General features: G+C 36.1%; 1 protein-coding gene across 8 annotated transcripts; it reads left to right on the top strand.

The window, feature by feature from the left end:
• The first annotated feature begins 1437 nt into the window (after nt 1–1437).
• On the top strand, nt 1438–13721 carry LOC110829316 (putative RNA-binding protein EEED8.10). 8 transcript variants are annotated; one of them, XR_015534098.1, is made up of 13 exons: nt 1438–1588; nt 2207–2307; nt 2432–2523; nt 3292–3407; nt 4365–4774; nt 5727–6014; nt 6886–7458; nt 9550–9754; nt 10446–10582; nt 10834–10989; nt 11259–11373; nt 12395–12481; nt 12716–13721. XR_015534098.1 is itself a non-coding variant. In XM_087344906.1 (12 exons), the coding sequence occupies exons 2-11, from the start codon at nt 2256–2258 to the stop codon at nt 11351–11353; spliced, it is 1857 nt and encodes a 618-aa protein (XP_087201032.1). In that variant the 5' UTR covers nt 1438–1588; nt 2207–2255; the 3' UTR covers nt 11354–11373; nt 12716–13721. The 8 variants fall into 8 exon arrangements, 7 of the variants coding, with proteins under 7 accessions (XP_087201032.1, XP_087201026.1, XP_087201030.1 ...); XM_087344906.1 differs by lacking the exon at nt 12395–12481 and having other exon boundaries at nt 6886–7178; nt 9537–9754; XM_087344900.1 differs by lacking the exon at nt 12395–12481.
• Nucleotides 13722–20807: the final 7086 nt, after the last annotated feature.

Genomic DNA, 20807 nt, shown 5'->3' with positions numbered 1-20807 from the left:
TCTAGTATATTGTAATTTAAGAAAGTTGCTGATGTTTTATAATTGGTAGAATTTTGTTACCTTTGCATACCACTTTCAAATCTTTTTGTCACAGGGTCATTGGTAGCATACTGTTCCTATAAAAGAAATGGTGCTGGATTTGAATTTCCTGATATGTGTCCTTGGCCAGATAGATTCACTACATAGTCTGTTTCATTCTTGAAGCCGAATGTAAAGTATGATTAGTATAGTCTTAACATGAAAGCCAAATGTTAAAAGTGGGTGTAGAGCATTTTCAGTTTGTGAATGTATATTTTTGTGTGTGGCTTCTTGTAATGTGATGTCTGCTGAAGAAAATATAGATAAGACTTGTTTACCTGATAGAAGGTACCTACCATTTCCCATGAACATTCTGTCACTCCTCAACTTTATTTCCATGTGAATACAGCTGTTTGTATTGAATAAGTCAGTACAATGTTCTGAAGAGTGATTACCCACCATTTAATAAAACTGCTAGTGGTATCATGACCAAGCATCTTTGTGCTTCACCAGCTTATGCAGAATTCCTTTCCTGTATCAGCAAATTTGATGTAGATTCCATTGTTCCTGAAAATTGTGACTGTTTCTACCAATATCGTTCATATACCTATTTTTGAAAAGCCTTGGTCATAATTAGGTGTAGGTATGAAAAGTCTAGTTTGACCACCTCTTCCTTGGCTGAAAATGAGAGGAACCTGTGATATTTTGTTCTAAATTTCCGAAGATAAATTTTCAATTTCAACACCCATCCACTGAAGAACAGACATTTACCCGATATTGTGGTACGTATGAAGTAATTTTAAGGATAATCTACAAGACGAATACCATATAGAAGAGGAGGTAAGTCATTTGAAGAGGCTTTAGGAGTTTTGTCGGGAACAACTTGCGGTGGATAAGTACATTCTTTTTGTTTTATGAAGAGAAACTTGAATAACTTTATCACAATGACATGAAATCCTAGGACCCTGTGACGGAACACCTAATTTGTGAAACTCTAGTTGGATTAGGCAGTCACCCGGTTACGTGCTTCAGAATGAATAAAGAATATAAAATTATACCTTCGGGTGAAACTGTGTCCAATGTATGGTATTAACCAACGTTTCGACAAACATTACAGTTGTAATTTTCCAGGTGACGAGATCTGAAGGCCCCACTTTGAAATTGCAACTGCAGTTTGGTGAAACGTGGGTTAATACCAAGCCTAAGTTTGCATTGAACTCAAGCTTTGAAGGTTTATGGACAAGCTTTATTCAGGTTTCTACTGCAAAATGTATGGGAGAGAGAGAATACATACATTTCATTGTTCTTTTGAATACTGTTATTATCTGATGGTTTTGCAACTGCTGGATAGTTTTCAATCGATTGTGCCAATAATCAGTTTCCTTATCTTCATACCGAGATTGCAGATGTCAAGTTGGTATTACTTGTGGCATATGTTATAATGTAGGGAATTTGTTGCAAGAGTTATGGAGAGTTCTTAATCCTTCAGTGTGCCATATTTGTAATTGTATTTTACTTCTGTTGTGGTAATTGATGCAGCAGAGAGATTGATAAACTATTAGAGATTTTGGTTAGTGGCGTTGATGTATTTACATTTGTTGAAATTCGAGTGGATAAAAGAAAGTACTGTGAAACGTATTTCAGTAGTTTCGCAGATTTAGTACCATATAGTTGAATTTCAGATTATGCCATGTACTAGTTACTTGTTTTTGTACTTCTGTGTTTACTGTGTTTTTAGATATATAGTGCCAGTACTTATATTTGGTATGTTGTAAAATGAAATGTATGTGTATCATACAAATGGGACATTACTCCAGATCTTGTTTCTGATGTTTTGCGCTTAGTAAGAAAGGTCTTTTGTTGAGACAGTAAATATGTATTGTTATCCCAAATATATCTAGGTCTCTAAAGTGTTTTTTTCACTTCAAATTTGCTGACAATTTTTTTGATTTCTTATTTCTGCGATGTTTGATGCATGCCTTATCAATCGTATGTAATTGTGTCGCCTTAATATTTTACAAAGATCAGCTCCATGCTTAGATTAGTTACAGAGAAAGAAAGTAATAAAATATCGTAAACTTTCTATCATATTTTTGTTGATATACATTTGTCTCTATCCCACAAATCTGGAAATTAATCTGAACATATTTTGATAAATTTTGAAACAGATATTCTTCATTGTTTTCAGATTTAGTTTATGTTAAAACATTTTGGTGGATGTTGCATTCAATGACAACATGATCCAATTGATTGAATATATGATAAGTAATTTGAAGCTGGATGATGATGGTAAGTCTTTAATTTTGAATTCTGTTATCTCCCTTAATTATTCCTGAATTTAATGTAGCTTTAAGTGTAATAAGTTCAAAATAACAAAGACAGGGGATCTCTAAACTTAAATACTGTTTTCCAGAACATGATGATGAAAGTAGTAGTGCACCTAGTTCAGTAAGCAACAAAGTCCCACCAATAAGGAAATTATATGTGGGAAATATAAGTGGTTGGGTAAGTAACATTGTTATTTATTTTCATTTTTGTGTGGAAGTCACACTTTATATATATATTTAAAGGAACTGTTAAAGTTTTGAACAAATCAAAAGTAAGCAGAATATGTTTTGAATATTCAGAATAGTTGCAGGGCACATTTTTATTTTGGTTGAGTTGGAGGTAAGATAATAACAGGAAACGTACACAGAAAGCATAGGTAACGTGAAAGAGATGCCAGTAAATGTGAAATTACGTATGAAGACTATGTTTTCATATTGATATTAAACTGTTTTATTGGTGTATTGATTAAAGTTTTATTTCATAAAATATTGGTGAATGTAAATTAGAATGTAAGGATATAGACATTCATTATAAAGTGGATATCTCTGTTGGTAGATATAAATGAAGCTTATTAAGAGTGCACCTGGTATATGTTTAATGAATTTGAAATGGCTTTAGGAAACACTTTTCTTAAGTGCCTAATTGAACTTTTAGTTATGTCTTTTGAGTCCTTCATTAGTTCTTAATGAAACTGTGTATAACACTTTTATCAGAAATATCATATACATGTTTCATTTACCAATTAATTTTAAGGGTGATTTTACTTAAAGCTTTACATATACCTTATGGATCCTTTGGAATAATTTGGTTAAACATAAAATTCATTAATTTTATTTTACAAGTATTACCATATGTGTTTGATTCACTTCATTTTATTTTAAGGGCCATGTATGTTACTTAAGAGACTGACAGATTTATATGAAGCTTATCTTGTTTCATTTTTAGACATTTTACCGTCATCTACGTCGTCTTTTCCGTGACTATGGGGAGGTTGTTGATGTTTATATTACAAGAAGGAAATATGCCTTTGTGACATTTAGGTATCCAGAAGATGCATCAAGGTACATAGAACACATTAAAAATAGCAGTCTCTTGCGTGTAATATTTGGCTCAGATTATTAAAGTGAAAATGTGTAAATAACTGGCAGTCTTGATTCTTAAGATTATGGACTGAATTGCTCATTATTTATATTAATTTCAGTTGTTCATTTTATCTGGGTCTGTGTGTCTCAAGATTTAAAATCTGGTACAAAATGAACTTTGTCTCTTTTCAATGTCTGTGGATAAATTAAGTTTGGTTTAAAATATAAAGTGCAGATTTTTGTTTTGTTGCACGACTGTCGTGCATTCAAAACCTGTTTTATTCTACATTACATCAATTACCTCATCTAATTTAAATCCCATTATTCTAACTTGGACATGGCCTGCAGTGGTATATATTAAAGGGTACAGTGTATCTGTAATAAATATCAAATTGGAATGTGTTTTCAGTGTGTAGTGTGAATGCTGAAGTAGCATTTTCAAATATGACCACAAGGGAGTCAACATAGTATATCCATAATCAAATTAAAAGTTGTTACATTTAAGGTACTGCCTTCTGTTATTCCCAAGTTGGTTTTATTTCCTTTGGCAAAATACTGAATAAACCAACTGTACCAAAATTATGTTCTTTTGGGTTTTGGTGCTGCATTGGCTGGTTAGTAGATATAAGCAATTCAGAGAAATGTCTGTGTCCATCTTCAGGGCTGAACCTGTCAACATGGTGCCAAAACCCTGAAGAACATCATCGTTGCCATAGCCAGGAGACAGTCGTCTAGATTTTGTTCACTGTGTGCACATGTGCATGCATGCCTGTATTTATTAGTGGACTTACTGTTATGTGACAATCATATGCTCAGTATAAAAGTGGGCAGTATTTAGTTAATACTCTGTGAGTCAGAAGACAGCCATCTTTAGTTAATACTGTTGAGTAACTCATTTTATTTTAGTGTAAGAAGTAAAGAATTGGTGTTTTCCAGTGTGTTGAAATTGAAACGTGGAGAGCTGAGGCTTCATTTTCGGACTTTATATGTGGCACCAGCTGACAGCTGGCACCAACCAGTTGAACTGCCAGATGGAAGAGTCTTGTGGAAGTCAAATTCCCATGATAGGAAGCATGACCAGTGTCAGGAGATATACACGATCTCTTCAGGGAGTGAGTCTACTTCGGATGATGAGAAGGAGAGTGAGGCAGTTGGTGGATGTGACCTTCCTTCTCAGATGTCTGCCTGTGATACAGTTGAACAGCAACAGGAAGGAGAAACAAAGAGTGGCAAAGTAAAAAGGAAAAAAGTGAAGGGAGAGTGTAAAATCCATATTCTCAATGATGATTGCCTCATGCATATATTCTCCTATCTTACCAAAAGAGAGAGATTTAGGATTGAGAGAGGTATGTGATTTTCTCACATGTGTGTTTAATTCGTAGAATTTCCACTGCTCGGTGGTATACCCCCTCCCCCGAGATACAAATGCCATCTGCTTTGTACTTGAAACAGCCAAATGTTTTATGTACCAACTGTGAAGCTTAATGGCTCACGAAGGCTCATGACAGAAGATGCGCAGAAGCATCCTAAACTCAGCTGCTATCATTTGTATCTGTTACTTTGGAAAGGGGATAGGTTTTTTAATTTTATTTCGTTAATAAAAGCAAAAGATAAAATTTGAAGTTGTTTATCTAAGATAAGGTAAGAATTTATTTAACACATTCATGCTGGGCTTTTAAATTCAGGCCTTAGACTTCTGTAATTGTTAACAGTGTTTTGTGTGAAGTTTTGGTAACTCTCTTGTACATATTGATTTGTATTGATTGTCTGCGTGAGGTTGGGGGTTATAAAATGTTGAGGTACTCTGGTTGTGGCTGTAGGTGGAGTGATGGGATGAAGATCCCTTTTAGAAAATACTGGCTGACTCCGAGTCATTTGATGATTTTGAAATGAATTCTGTGTTGTCTTTTGATGTTTTGTTTGGGAATATTGTTGGTATTAGAATAGTTTCTGTAATTTGCTAATTTTTTCGCTCCCTTGGTGGTGTACGAGCCAGTGCCGTTGTCTCCGTTTGTACAACACAATAACAACATTTCTAGTCTGGGGAATCCAAGAACATGTGCATTACCATTGGTGGGAGGGAAGCAGGCAGAAAAGCTGTGTGAGCATTGCTACTGCTTGCCATAACTGTACTTAATTAATAATTTAAGTAATTTTTGTTAACATGAGAAGTTGTTTGTGAGACCCCATGAGATTATGACCCTCATTTTCTGAATCCCATTCATACATAATAAATGCTAGTTCTTAGTGTTTACTTGTTTTGTATTAAATAATCTTGTTATTGAATTCTTTGTGCAGTTTGCAAACGTTGGAAAGCGGTATGCTTGGACATGTGGCTATACCAGAAACACTTGGATTTCACTTCGGTGTTCCCTTCGTCATCTGAATCTTCGCCGTTCCCTTCGTCATCTGAATCTTCGCCGTTCCCTTCGTCATATGAATCTTTGCCGTTCCCTTCGTCATCTGAATCATACCTCGATATGCCAATACTTGAGGCATTTTTGAAACGATGTGGTAGAAATCTCCAAAGTCTTCATCTCGCTAACAGGCCTCATCGCCTAAATATTTCAGTACATAAAATTATCGGTGAGTGAATTTATATAGAAGATGATGCTTTTCTAATTAACTCTCATTGACTTAATCTGAATGTCTGTCAGAGTACTACTGTGACACATTCGAAACCAGGCTTTCTGACAGAAACTCACACACCACAAGGTTGATGTAAATTGTAATGTAAATGTTACATTTTGTATAAACAATGTTTGGTGTTTCTTATAACGTGGCCATTTTTGATAACCTTTTATTGTAACTCCTCTGACATATTTTACTGTATTTGGGGGTATAAGATTATTAATGCACACATGATTTTTATATTTCAATGCCTTGACCTTTTAGTTGCTTATTTGCAGTGTCTTAACCTACTTAAACTATAAAATGCAATATAGCTTGTCATGAAAAAGTAAGGTAGGTTACAGCTGCATCTTCTATACATTGCATTTTCAATTTGTGGTCTGAAAGAAAGAAATATTCTATTGCTTTTGTTGGTACATTGTTTAATAAGTCTGCGTTGTTTAAAATTAATTTTGTTAGTTTATTATGTTTGTACCACCACGGCGGTCTAACGGTTAGAACGCTGGCCTTGTAATCCTGGGGTCTTGGGTTCGATTCCCGGCGGTGCCCGAATTTATAACTTGTGTTTGGCAAGGCCGTGGTCTAGGCAATGTGGGGCTTCCCCAGTTTCTCCGTGGCATCCCAACAATTACTCCATTCACACACAGAAGAAGGCAATGGCAAACCACTTCTGGATCATCTGCCAAGAACGTATATGAACAGGTCCCAGTCCGAGAAAAGGATGGAAGGATCCTGTTCATATGGACTTGTCGTCAGACAGAACACTAATAATAATAAAAATTATGTTTGTATTATAAATAAACTATAGCTTTAATTACTGTTTCAGCTACCTACTGTAAAAACCTTCGCTGCCTTCATCTTGGTGGTTTGCCAGTAACTACATTTGGCTTCAGGTTTTTGTTAACCATTAGTCAAGAACTGAGAGTGCTCAACTTGGATTGTTGTTTAGGCGTTTTTGATAAAGACCTTCGGAGAATGTTTCGAGGTTGTCAACACTTGGAATCTGTTACATTATCCCGCAACAAAAATGTGACAGGAAAATGTCTTCGATTCCTGGCACACGCACCACTGAAGGAATTGGTGCTGTATGAATGTAACAGTATCCATCCTGGGAATCTTGTAAGTGTACTTCGTGAACTCAAGAGTCTTACAAGCCTTAGCCTCAGTTCTTGTGATAGGGTGTCCTTGAGAGATGTGCCAGTTATCATCGGTGCTGCCCCAAAACTACAATCATTGTCATTGACAGAGTCTTTCAGCTTCAATTCTACGGTTGTCGAAGCACTGGGTCAGCTACATGACCTTATTAGCTTGGATCTTCAGCAAAATTATGCTGTTAATGACCAGATCATGGATGCCATCACAAGAAGTTGTCTCAAGATTGAAAAACTCAACATAACGGGTGCGTTACATTTTTTTGTGTCAGGTTGTAATTTTGTACATGCACAACAAGAAATAGAACTATTGCTGTAACCCATGGGTTGTGATAATGTGTGGACTTATAGGCAGTTATGAACAGTCCTCTGATATGTTAATAACAACCTACGGGACCACATTGCATCATAACTCAGTCTACCTCCATGAGAACCTCAAATCTCAAGCTGTATGTCTGGTTTATACAGGGGCTGTAGATCAAGCATGTCAAACTCAAAGGCTAACACGGGCCAAATAAACAAGGTTTAAGTTTATGTGGGCCGAAAAAAGACAAAAACTTTAATTTTCATAGAAACGTAGGTTTATTTTGAAAAGTATAGTATAAAAAAAAGAACAAGAACAACGATAAAATTAGTGTTTTCTTCCTGACACTTGGCATCTCTTCTCTCAAGTCAGTACAAGACTAATGACGTGGCACTGGCACGTGGTAGTAGGTATATAATCGGCTGCTAAAATATTCGCTGCTAGTATTAGTGGGGGGAAATTGTGCGCCTGCGCGTAAGGGAAATGGATGAAACACGATTATAGTAATCAGTCATTGGCGAACGTTGTAGTTTGTTATTAATAATTATGTATAACAAGATATTGTAAAAATTAAGTTACGAAATTTTTATTAAAACGTTTCTTACATACCGTTATATTGGCTGGGCCGCAAAAATATTCGTTGTGGGCTGCGAGTTTGACATGCTTGGTGTAGATGTTGCCACTAAGGAATTTTGTGAAATTTCTGTAAAATATTTTCTTCAGAAACCTGTCAGAATTCCTGGCAGGTTGTTGAACATTGTCTTTAGGGATTTTATAGATGCAGGTGTTTTTGATACCTTACAAACTAGAGCTCTTGTGTGGGGAACATGATATCTGAATGTTTGTTAATTTTTTGCTATGATACATGGATTTATAACATGTTCTTACAGTGGAATATTTGTGAAGAAACTAGTTTGCTAGTCGGATTTAATACCATATTTTTTGGGAATACTCTTAAGATTTAAGCTGGGCTGATCAAGTAAACTATACGGTGAAGAAAGCCTGGAAGGCACTTCATTTTACAATGCGTGTTCTCAAAAAGGGGAATAGTAACACTAAAAGTCTAGCCTACACGTCACTAGTGCGTCTGATTCTGGAATATGGGGCGGCGTGCTGGGATCCTTAAAGGAAGGGGCAGATAAATGAGTTAGAACGGGTGCAAAAGAAAGCACGTAAATTTGCATATCATAGGAGCGATTCGAACTGGGAAACCCTGGCTCAGCGTAGAAAGATAGCACGTATATGTGCTCTCTTCAAAGCGTACACGGGAGAACGGGCATGGAAGGCTATAGGTAACAGATTGCAAAGGCCATACTATCTGAGCAGGGTCGATCATATTCGGAAAATAGGAGCAGAAAGCAAAGAACAGATATCGGGAAATATTCCTTTGTAAATAGGACCATCCAACTCTGGAACCAGCTACCTGCTGATGTTTTAGGGACTCTCTCCTGTAAACCAAGTGCTTTTAGGAAGAAGGTTAGAAAAGTGATAAATAAGGTGGAGTGAAGGGAATACATGAGTGGGTGCAGTGAAGGGGGGTAAATTGGGGTGAGGATGGGAAGGCTTCGTAAGTGTAATGAAGTGAAGACAAGTTCCTGATGAAATGTGAGTGCATCAGTTCATGACGTATGTAATTCATTACTGTTACTGTCTTATGTCTAGTTGGTATTAATTTTTAAGTTATGTACTTTAGGTTATATGGTTTTGTAATCTTATGAGTTGTTTTATTTTGTGTGATGTGTGTTGTTTTGTTGTGTCTTATGTTTTTTTTTGTCTTATTCTTTTGTTGTGTCTTATTGTAGCACCCATTTGCAGTTAATAATAAATAATGTCATTTTATAGGGTTTGTGTAGAAATGTTTCATGTGTTCCACATTAATTAATGTTTGTAGTAAAACTGTAACATTTTTGGTAAGATGATGGGCCCTCTTTTGAAAATTTGCCTTCTTACATATGCTTTATTACCATCTGTCCAGATATAATGTAAACGGTTGGATTGATGTGTTTTCCTGTTCTGTTGGAGGTTCTGTTTTCAGGTTGCAATGAACGTATTCGCAATACGGGTTATGTAACAGACAGTGGCTTGAGAAGCTTGGCAGCATTGCCAAATTTATTTGACCTGTCTATGAGTTATTTTCCAAGTTTGTCTGACAAAGCATTGGAAGCTGTAGCAAGCAAAGGAAAACTCCGGAAGCTCGTTTGTCGAGGCTGTCGAACTTTCACAGATGTTGCTTGTATCAGGTACATAATTATTTCATCAGTATCAGTTTGCTTTTGTCTGTTAGTAATTTACATAGTTGATCAGCAGACTTAGAAATTCCGTTATTTACTACAAAACGTTTATTGTATTAGGTACATAAACCACATTTTCAATGTAGATATTCTCATCTACATTCATCTGTTGCTGCTCAGATGTATGTTTAACCGACTTGTTCTTTGTATGAATAATTTCGTGTAGGAACTAATTCATCGTTTAATTTTGAGGAGGAAATAATTTTTATTGCTTTATTCCTATATCTTTATTTTAATGTATTGTTGCTCAAATTTGGATATACAAAAAGTCAGCATATGTTGTTCCTTCTGAATTGTTTGGGATGGATATGAGAAATTAACGCATTGAGGATTGACAGCCAGATGGTTTCTGAGCAGTTCTTCAGAAAAACTGCACTCTCCAAACACTGTAACACTAAACTAATCCGTATAACAGACTTGACTGGCTTATGATTCGCAGGGTACATTTAGTACTATTTATACTTCCACCATTGTGTCAATTGTTATTAAAACATAACCTGGTTTTTTGTGGCATATGTGAATGTTCAACAGGTGGGCTCTTGTTTTGAATTGTGGCATTGGTCCAAGTAAATTATAAAATTTCCTCTTTACAGATGATTTTTTTTAGAAATTCTAATATTAACATGAATTGTATTTTCAGTGTGGTAACCTCATGCAATGAATTGGAACTTTTCGACTTTAGCGGGTGTGATCATGTGACTGATGCCACCGTTAGGGTGGCGTTGGATTCTGTTAAATTGCGAACCAACAGCGTCAAGCTGACATTGGTAGTGGGAGGTAAGTTGGGTAATTTTGACTGTAATAGTGTACCCTTTATTTCTGTCTGTGGAAATAATATTCTTTGTTCCTTTTGTTGTAGGAATGGACATGGAAAATAACATAGATGAAGAGGATGTATGCATCCAGAATGGCAGTTCCAGTGTAGAACTCTGGCTTTATGATTTCAGATTAATGATGTTAAAAGACAGTGACATTTGTTTTCAGGCAGATACAGTCCTAAATGTAACAAGGATTTCTACTTTTTTCAGGCACCAGGGTTAGCAAATATTCTGCTGTGAAAAAGAACCCATTACTTGAAGTGGATTTTTCAGACCTCCGTACCTACCGTTGTCGACCACGTTTTGTCTTTGACCATTGCTTCCCACCACCACTTATTGAAGATTTTCGTTATAGGGATGTTTGGGGTAACTGGTCTTGATTACATTCAACAAGATGGCTGTCTTCTGGGTTTCAGCAATTGCCCTGGTGGTGGAGGCAGCAAGGACCTCTGAAACGCTTGTAAACTTCTAATGGCATGGCGCTGCAACCCAGAAGACAGTCATCTTTGTACTCACTGTCGTGAGATCCTCAAATCCTACGCTTTTAATACACTTGCACTTTAATGGGTATTGTAATTAACAAATAATGTAAAAATGAATGTTTTTAGATTGGGCTTGCCATTCATTGTTTACAGATGATGATGATGCTGAAAATTATTTTGATTCTGACTTCTACCTTTACAACTTCGATTCTGACTCCTACCTTTACAACTTTGCTCATAAGGAGTGATACATGAAAGTGACATTTTGGTAAGTTCTGTTATTCTTAATCTGGATAAACATTTTTAGTGGGTCACTCAATTTGGAGTATCATTTCTGTCTTCCTGCTCGTAGTTCATTTTTAAATGTTAATGTGAGTAAACAGAGAGATTATGTGGTGGCTGTGCTGGGTTGTGAAGTTAGTAGATTATAATGAGGTTTCTAAAATAAATACTTTATCAGAAAATGTCTGAAATTTGTAACTCTGCCAGGATATTTTTTTTTCAGACGTAGAAGAGCAATACACACAACTTTCAGGCCCAGCACCTTATAGCTGTATGTTAAAATGGCATTAAGCGTTCACACCTTACAAGTTCATTTGGCCGTCTTGTTGGTGTAGATATAGTGCGAGTACAAGGCTGAGTTTAATGTAAATTAATCAATATTTGTGATACTGATGTCTGAAGTTAGAATGGGGGTGGCTGGACAGTTTTAAAGAACAAACTCTTATTTCTTTGAGCATTAAAAATATATTTACATTTTTCCAAAACAATAAAAATATCCTTTCTGTGTTGTGTTCATTTCTTATTGTGTAGCCTGCATAACACAAACTCTTTCCATGATTAATTTTTTTCTGAAAATATGATCCAAAAGTTCCTTTTAAAATTTCACATTACTAAATAAACCCAGAAATGAAATTACTGTTGTGTTTTGATGAATCATTTGCAATTGTAATGTACAGAATATTAGTTAAAAATTTGTTATGATTATTATCCAAAGTTATTTTGGGTCACTTTCCTTTGTTTATAAAAATTAACAGATAACACTGAAGTTAGTGCAGGAACTTAGACATGTGCTACAGAAGGATAGAAGTCTTCCTATTTGCACACTGTTTAGTGTAAAAATATATAATTGCATGTGGCTTATGAAATTACGGTAGTCTGTCTTGTACGAGCATCTAGAGCCTGATATACGTACATTCTTTACAACCCAAATGAGCTCGGTTCAGTAATAATGAATTGCAATACAAATACTGTGCCTATGTAACTTGGGTTCATTTTTTTATTTGCAGAAATCTTCAGCCTGAGATATCTTGCAATAATTAGGGTAGTGGTTAAAGAGCCAATGTGAAGTATGTAATGTTTTAAATTCAACAAAAGTAAGCATGAATATGTGCTAAATTGAAATAAAAGTATGGAATTTAAATTATGAATTCAGAAATGAAAAGGAAAAAGAAATTTATTAGTGTTAGAGATTAAGATCATGTGAATGACATTTGAGGTTCTCATAGAAAAGATGGTCTTCTGGGTTGTAATGCAGTGCGGACTTGTAGGTAGATACCAGCATTTCAGATGAATTTGCTGATTTACTGACTGTGTTTCTTTCTTTACAGAACCAAAACTGAGATTTAGAATTTCCAAGAAGGGCAAGAAGAGTGACAGAGAAATATTTAGTTAGATTTGGGGTTTTCATGGTATCGAGTCTGAAGATGGCTGTCTTCTGGGCTATTGCACCGCGTAGTCTGGTAGAAGTAATCATAAAATGTAAGAATGTGTGTAAATGTGTAAAAAAAACAGCATTATCATACATTTTGTCATTCTGTGGTAGACATTGAAAAAGAAATTCTGAACTATTATTGTTATTTATTTGTTTCCAAGCAGTTTGGTCTTATTCTTATTCTATATGCCTGATCTCTTCCTGTTTGAATGCAAATGTTCAATTGAAGAATTGCGTTGTGCACAAACCATCACCAGTTTCCTACTGTGGATGGTCTGAAATCAAAGGATTCATTCACCGCACCCAGAAGTTTCCAACTATGCCAAACAGTTTAAGGTTTTTTACCTCGACATAATTGAATCCCTCTCTACTGAATGTACATTTGCTTACGCAGTGAATTTACACATCTCTCTGCAATATATAGGCGGTCCCAAAAATATGTATGTGTATACGTCTTTTGGGAAATGGTTTATTTGTGCTATACGAAGTAGATATGATCATTTTGGAGTTGGGGTGCAAGTATTTTATTTATTTATCTATTTATTTGGGTTATTGTTTCTTTGGAAAGTGTTTGGACTAATAGTTTCTTTTTAGTTTAGTTTGAATTTGTTTTTGTTTAATGTGGGAATATATTGTTTGCTTGTCAAAGGCTCTTTTTGCTGTTGCCAAACTTTTTAATAACTGAATTACTTTTTTATGGAAAGTGACCTTTTAAGGTCTGAGTTAAATATTTACAGATTAGGTTGCTGAACAAATTTTAATGCCCAGTCTCTTTGCAATAACAAAAGGAAAATGCATTGGGCACAGATATATGCTAACGTTTGTATCTGGTATACAGGTCTGTAACTGGAATACAACTTGTTATTGTGTCGAAGTATATTATATTACGTGAGGGAATTGAATGAATGTGATTTACTTGCAAGTCCTTTCCTTTCCAACATGTTTTGTGACAAGGGAAATCAAACTTGGTATTTGTCAGTCTGCACCTAACCTAACTCTCCCATACAGTCACAGTGTAGATCTTTGTTTTGAGCTTCAAGCTGGAGTCGCCAACATAAAACTAATTTATGTGAAAATGTTTTTGAAAAAGTATTTATTTTTTAATTCACGTACATGTTGACCATGTAATTAAAGTTTGCTTTTACCAACACTTTTTTTTGTGGTTATACAAACAGTATTTCATTTTTACAGAACAGAAATTGAAACTGGTCAGAAACATTGTGTTGAGAGTAGGCTTGTCTGCCATTGAAAATAGACTGGTTTTATTTAATGATGCAGTCAGTAACTCATATTAATGAATAATGAATTAGGGAAGCTATAGATAGAAGCAGTCATGGCCTAGTTTAAGTTGCTATCCCAATATTTGCCTGAAGGGTCGGAGGAAAACCACATAAACCTCAGGACAGCACTTCTCCAAGGTGAGATTTGAACCCGTGATCTCCCAGATACAGAAATGCCTTCCGTTTTGTATTGACTATTCAGTAAATGTTGTTTGGTAGCACTGGTGCGGCGTTACTTGCACACTGCTGCCCACTGTTGGGATTTCAGTGAAAAAACACTACAGTAGGGTCTATGTGGTGTCGTAAGTACCTACTTTTAGCTCACGGGCAAGTTAACTGCAGGTGTGGAGACATGAGACAAATTCACAAGAAGTACTACTACAAGAACTTCTATTATTCCAGTATTTTCAGGAAAGGTGGTTTTTCCCTTCACACTCAACGCAAACGAAATGGAGAAGAGAAAGAGACGGGTTTTCGAGTAGTTAGTAACAACTTAGGATGTTTTGTATTTGAAATACGAGAATCAACCAAGTTTTTATTATGGCTAGAGTATTGAAAATGTTTTTGAACAGTTTTTCATAGAGATTTTGGTTTAAATGAAGGATTATGGGATAAAAGTTTCCAGAGTTGGCCAGGTTTGTATATAACAAGCTAAGATATTCATGCATAGCGTAAAAATGTGGACGAGCAGGGATCTCCATTATATATATATATATTTCTCGAGCTGAGATGACGCAGAAAAACAATAATACAAAACACAAAAAGTGTGTTGGGACATAAATCTCATTTTTGTTCACTTTCTATCGAAACCTTCGCAGTTCGAGAAAGCGTTTCGCTTGAGATGTTCACATAAATGTATGCACATCTTTATGCAATGTGTCCCGTTATTATTATCCGATATTAGCTAAGACTAGAATGTCTCTAATTTGCCAATATCGATGTAATTAAAATCCATATTGCAATTCTCGAGTTGTGGACAAAGAGACAGGGAAACACGGAGAAGCCAACAGGAGCATTTTTGAAACTTTTCATTCTGAACGAGCCTAGAAATGTGCTCTTTCAATCGAAAGTTATACAGCTTCAGTATTCATCTGGACAGCTCGGGGCTAGAGAATGTGTTATACGAACACATCCCACATTCATGCATACATATGGTCGTAAAAGAGATGCAGCGAGCGATATTTGATATGCGTGCCATGCGAGGGCTGGATATTTGTGTTCAGTGCCCTTCTGACCGCGCGCGCCAGACCGGGATGTCGGTAATCAAAAGAGACGCAGGCTATGACAACGTAACACAGGCTTATGAATATGCAAACTGTGCTTCTGTTTCTGGATAGTGCTTCATATAAATAAAATAATACAGACCCACATGCGTGTATTGACAGACAGCCTCACATTAGGAATTACGAACCCAGCTCACCTGTTCCACATAGACATTCATAGGCCTTTTTTTTTTTTAAATTTTTTGTTGTTGTAATTTCTACTTTGCAGTAGACAAACCCTTATGATTTAATTTTATTATTCCAAGGACACATCATTAATACCACTACTAGAATTTCGATTAAGCTAAGTAAAAATTTACTTTATGTTTCTACAATTAAGATTCACTGATTATAAATTTTTTTCAGACGTTAATATCAACTGTATCTGTTTATTCGATTTAAAAAATAATAATATACTCTACATAATGTAACTTAACTTAACCGAACTTAAATTAAAACATCTACGTGACACGACGGACAATGAGAAAATAGGAAAGTGTCTGTAGCGATGATGAAACAAGAGAAGAACTGGAAAAGATAATTCGTAAATAAACTACAAATGACCACTTGCTATTCGATTAAAGAAGCACCCGTCACGCGTGTGAGCCAAGTGGTTTATTAAACATTGTATCCGTGTACGAACAAGCTTGTAAATATCACAGAAAAAGTCGAATGAGTGTCGACGCTAGTAATTATGCTATATTATGCTCTCGTGAGCTAACTAATAGGAATATGGACAATCATTGTCAGTATTACAACTTACGTCATTCGACTTAACCCGCTTTTAGATTTGAGGTATGTCCTTCCGTAATTTCTTAGGTCATATTACTTTTCTTTTTGCTGTAAACTTATATTCTAGCAATTAATATGGGATTCTGTTTAGATTCATCTTTAAAACACGGACAATGTGATAGCATAATACTTTTATACAATGAACCTAATTTACCCTCAGTTAAAACGGCTAGAACGTTCAATTTATCATTCAACTCATTTTAATGTCTAGGTCAAAACAAAGTGAAGTTTACAATTTAGGACCGACTTAACCGAGTCCCATTATGATATAAATCTTGCAGTATTTATGTTGGTCTTAAAATTATAAGACGCAAAGGGAAGTGGCAATAACAACCCCATAACTCAAAAACAGTGTAAGCAAACACTTAGCTTCGTGCTGTGATGTTAATTTTCTTTTGTACCCCAGTTTACGCTCAAGTTGTCGAACAAAATTCAATGTTGGAGCTTGAAGACCTTCCCTGCCGAGGAGAAGAGATTTCGTTTTCAATTTTGATACCAGTCTAAGAGGCAACCACGTCTCCATGTCAGGAAAAGTGGAGTTTTTAACTCTTCAATAAAGTTTGCATCCCTTTTAAGAATCTACACTCTTCTGCGTGGAGAAGTCTCATAGACTACTATGTCTTCCTCTCCATCAGAACTCACACCATCAAATGTAAGCAAGGCATGGAATGAAACTGGTCCCCTTGCATCGCATTCTTCACTGAGAAGGTCCAGATTTCAACTGAACAAAAGCCTCCCATTTCATGCGAATCACTGCAGAAAGAGAAGGAAATTTTGCGAGGGAAAATTGATAGAGGTGGTGGAGGAATATCTGCAGGCTAAGTGGTTTTGCCCAGCGCCTCGTGTTTAGCTTTCTGTGGCTGTCTTCAGAGTCTAGTCGCTGCTACATCTGACACGCAAATATTGAAATGCTGAATCGACGTTTAGACCGACAGAATTCTGTTTCTGATGATCGCGACAGCGGAATACAAATGCGGAAGTGCCCTATCACATGTCTTAAAGCAGCCCAGTAATTTCTCAAATCAAATCTACAACATCGTGTTTGTTCTGTTTTTCTTTGCGTTGCGTCTAGTTCATTCCTGTCATTGTCTGATATTTTATCCTCGTTAACTTCGTCATTCTTAGCTATTAAGAGCAGTATTCTTACTGAAAAGTAAGGAAAGTAACACAATTTTAAACCAAGCGTATTTTTTTATAATGCTTTTGAAGTATGCAAGATAAAATGGCTCTTTTGGGAACTGAAATGAAAATAACTTTTCCCACAGAATATTTCCGACTGCAAGAAAACTTTATGCTTTTATCCCAATAAATTTATTAATTTATTTATGGTTATTTAACGACACACAGACATATATCTCGTCTAATTATTGTAGCGTTAGTGAAGAAAAATGCGAAAATATGTGGAAGGAAGTGGCCGTGGCCTAATTTAAGATAATATCCTCATATTTGCCTGGAGGGATTGAGTAAAATCACAGTAAACCTTAGTTCGGATAAGACGTCTTCGGGCTTAGATTTGGACATGGGACCTCTCCCAGAGCCCAGTGAACGACGAAGTATTAAGTAATTTCTTTGTTTTAGACTTGTCATCGTCATTTAATTATTATTATTATTATCACTAGAACATATTATTTCGAAGGACGGGCTTTCATTTGCCAAAGGGAGCACATGTTTTGTTCGATCCGGTAGATCGAGCTGTTTTAGACGTGTGGGTTGTCACGCCCTTGTATTTTGTTTCCAATTTATTATTCGCTGATAATTCTATCATACGATGTTATATGATCTTCGCAATTCCGGTTTATGTACTGTGCATCTATGTATCGATGTTTTTTTAGGCTTCCGTGTCTTTGTTTTACTCAGCTCCGACACAAAAAATACTGTCGTAACGTGTTTAACACTGCCACAACTGCAGTATAAAACGTCGCGACCGAATGGTTAACATTCCTGTTTTACAATTATTTGGATGACTTTGGGTTCGAATCTCGGCTCGGCTGTTTATTCATTAGCCTTTCCAATTAATTGTAGATGAATTATTATTTTGATCTGCTGACAGCGTCATTAAATAGTTCAGAAATCAAACAGATTTAATTCTGAAAATATAATTTTACATAAGTTGGCAACCGTGATTCGTAGGCATCCTACTTCCAATAGACTGTAATTTAGTGGACGCACATCAACCAGAGACACAACTGGCGTGCAGGTGGAATAGTGAAATGGAGCTCCAAATGCTAGGAATTAAACTGAAAAAAAACAGTGATTCTAATAGACTAGGCTTATATGTTAGTTGTTATTGGGAGCAGCTGAAGAAAAGTTAGTGACGTTTAACTGGAACAACGGAAGAATCAAGACCACACTAGTGTCTTTTATAGTGTTAATAGTTTGTTTGTTTATTTAATATTCTAACATACTACACGGTATGCAAAGTTTTGAGATTATTTCGAATATAGTGCATTAAGAAGAGGCAGGTAAGTGATTAATAAAGAATCATAGGTACAAATTGAAATTTAATGGTTTTACCTGATACGCAACTAAACACCAGGCTATTCAAAATTATGGAAAAATGAAGGTGTGCTCCACTCGGCTAGTTTCACGCTTCAGCCGCCTTAACCCCTAGAAAATAACAGCGGTACCCATTTGACAGCAAGCTGAATGAGTACTTGAGGCGATTTGAAAGTAGAGACAGACATATCGAACCCTGGACGTTTAGTAGGAAATGACATTAAGTGCGTGTCGTCGTAACACGCCATGAAAAATCCTCGACAAAGGGGTTGTCATCACGTCTCACCCCATAGACTAAAACTAATTTAAGTGAGGGTTAAGCGTCGGTTATTTAACTCCTCTTTTATCACCTACAGAGTTTAATTTGGTTTATCAAGAAATATGAGTTGTTTAGTAGTCTGTTTGTATTTTTTCATAGGTATTTTAAACAGTAACTAGAGTAGTATCTCCTTTAAGACACAAAAACTTCAAGGCCTTGGAAGGACCTCAGCTCTCTTTCTGAGTGTATCCGAGGTGATAGGCTGCGAGTTCTGAGCTGTCTTCACTCGCCTCGGCTTCGCTGTTTGCGCTGTAGCGTTGTACAATTTATCTGTGTTCTTGAATCGTGCAGTTTGATGACGGCTATTGTATTTCCCTGTTAACAGTAATTCAATTCAATTCAATTCATTTATTAAAGTGCTTGACAACAGCCAAAAAGGCCAATAACAGCCAAGCACTACAACAATACAGACATTACAATACAAAAGCAAACAAACAAAGAACTGAAAACATAACTGTACAATATTGATTTATTGCAAAATAACCCATAAGTAAAAAACTAAATGTTATAGATAAGTAAAATAATAATTATACTAAAAACAGTTTAATATTGGACAAAAAACATACACAATAAAATGCCATACTAAGTAAACAATAAAAAACCATGATTATTGTTTAAAAAGCTGACTGACCTCAGTAAGGAAAACACGATCTTTGTTAAAGATGTCGATGCTCCTACAGACTGCATTGGCACCAGAAACGCATCTGGCAGAGGGACTGGCCTTGAAATTACGTTGTACGGTAAAGGTAGAATAGTCTCTGATAGACCTAGTAGGTATGCAGAGACTAACTGTATCAACAACAGATGAGCAACTAATTTTGCCTTTAAAAACATTCACGAGCAAAAGAGCATCCAAAAGCCTCCTCCTTAAATGTAACGATAAGAAATTTAATCTAACTAATATTTCATCATAATTATAGGCACAATAGTCATACACATAAACTCATAAATACTACATGCAGGTTTATTGATTTTTTAAATAACGTCACGTATATTGTTGCAATTGGGTCTTAAAGGTTAATAATATGAAATAACATGTCTGTGGTTTGTAAAGCAGCGATTGTAGGTAGTATAATGAATTTACACACTAAAATTAGCTGAAAACCAAGATCGGCCTTTAGCAATGCGTTAAACGTAGAAGCAGTATAACTTTTGGTGCGTATGCAAATACTGTCCGTCACTGGAGTATGCACACAGCCACGAAGGATGAAAAATTGGTGTGACGATACTTCGACCTGGAGTGTTGCGGGCTACTGCTGCCAATCGATTGGACTCCCGATGTTCATTGGCTCGATGCGCTCAGCGGCTGCGTCACTAAACCTGGAGTATGATCCTCTTCGATTCTCTGTCAAACGTTAATTTATGACTGTGCCTGAGGATACGTTCGCAATAAATAGAGCGTGGATGTGTGATTATAATCCACGCGGCGTGCCTGAATTTTCTGTCGCGAATTAGACAGGAAACAGTGACTCAGAACACTCACGAATAACGTTGATTACGATTAGGACGAAAATTGCGGTGTGATAATTAACCACTTCGACTTAATGTTCGAAAGATTGCTTCTTCGGAGTATCTGCACTCCTGAATTCTTTCATGAGGCTCCATGAAATGGATACTGACATGCTAGATTTGAATCTCGCTCCAGGCACGGTTGTTCGTCTACGTCTTTTTGTGTTGTGTCCCGTATAGAGACAGACGCCTTTCGACAGGCCGAACCGTTGACCAGGCAGTCCTGCCAAATGGCGAAAATAAAATAAAAACTGTTTCGAGACATTATAAGGAGGCTGCCAAGGTATTCCAAGAAATATAAAACCACAAAAAATAAATAAACAAACAAAT

The sequence above is a fragment of the Zootermopsis nevadensis genome, unplaced genomic scaffold (assembly GCF_977971745.1).
Source record: "Zootermopsis nevadensis isolate Lab colony 2312 unplaced genomic scaffold, Znev_1.0 Znev_ptg000008l, whole genome shotgun sequence".
NCBI classification, from domain to species: Eukaryota; Metazoa; Arthropoda; class Insecta; order Blattodea; family Termopsidae; genus Zootermopsis; species Zootermopsis nevadensis.
Note: the sequence above shows the minus strand (reverse complement) of the source record. Positions and strands in the feature narration are given on the sequence as shown.

What these genes read in the sequence shown, in the direction of transcription:
- LOC110829316 (XM_087344900.1), top strand. Translation starts at nt 2,256, where the DNA reads ATGATCCAATTGATTGAATATATGATAAGTAATTTGAAGCTGGATGAT. An exon ending in TTTGAAGCTGGATGATGATG is followed by an intron (nt 2,308 to 2,431) that starts GTAAGTCTTTAA and finishes ACTGTTTTCCAG; the next exon opens with AACATGATGATGAAAGTAGT. An exon ending in TGGGAAATATAAGTGGTTGG is followed by an intron (nt 2,524 to 3,291) that starts GTAAGTAACATT and finishes TTTCATTTTTAG; the next exon opens with ACATTTTACCGTCATCTACG.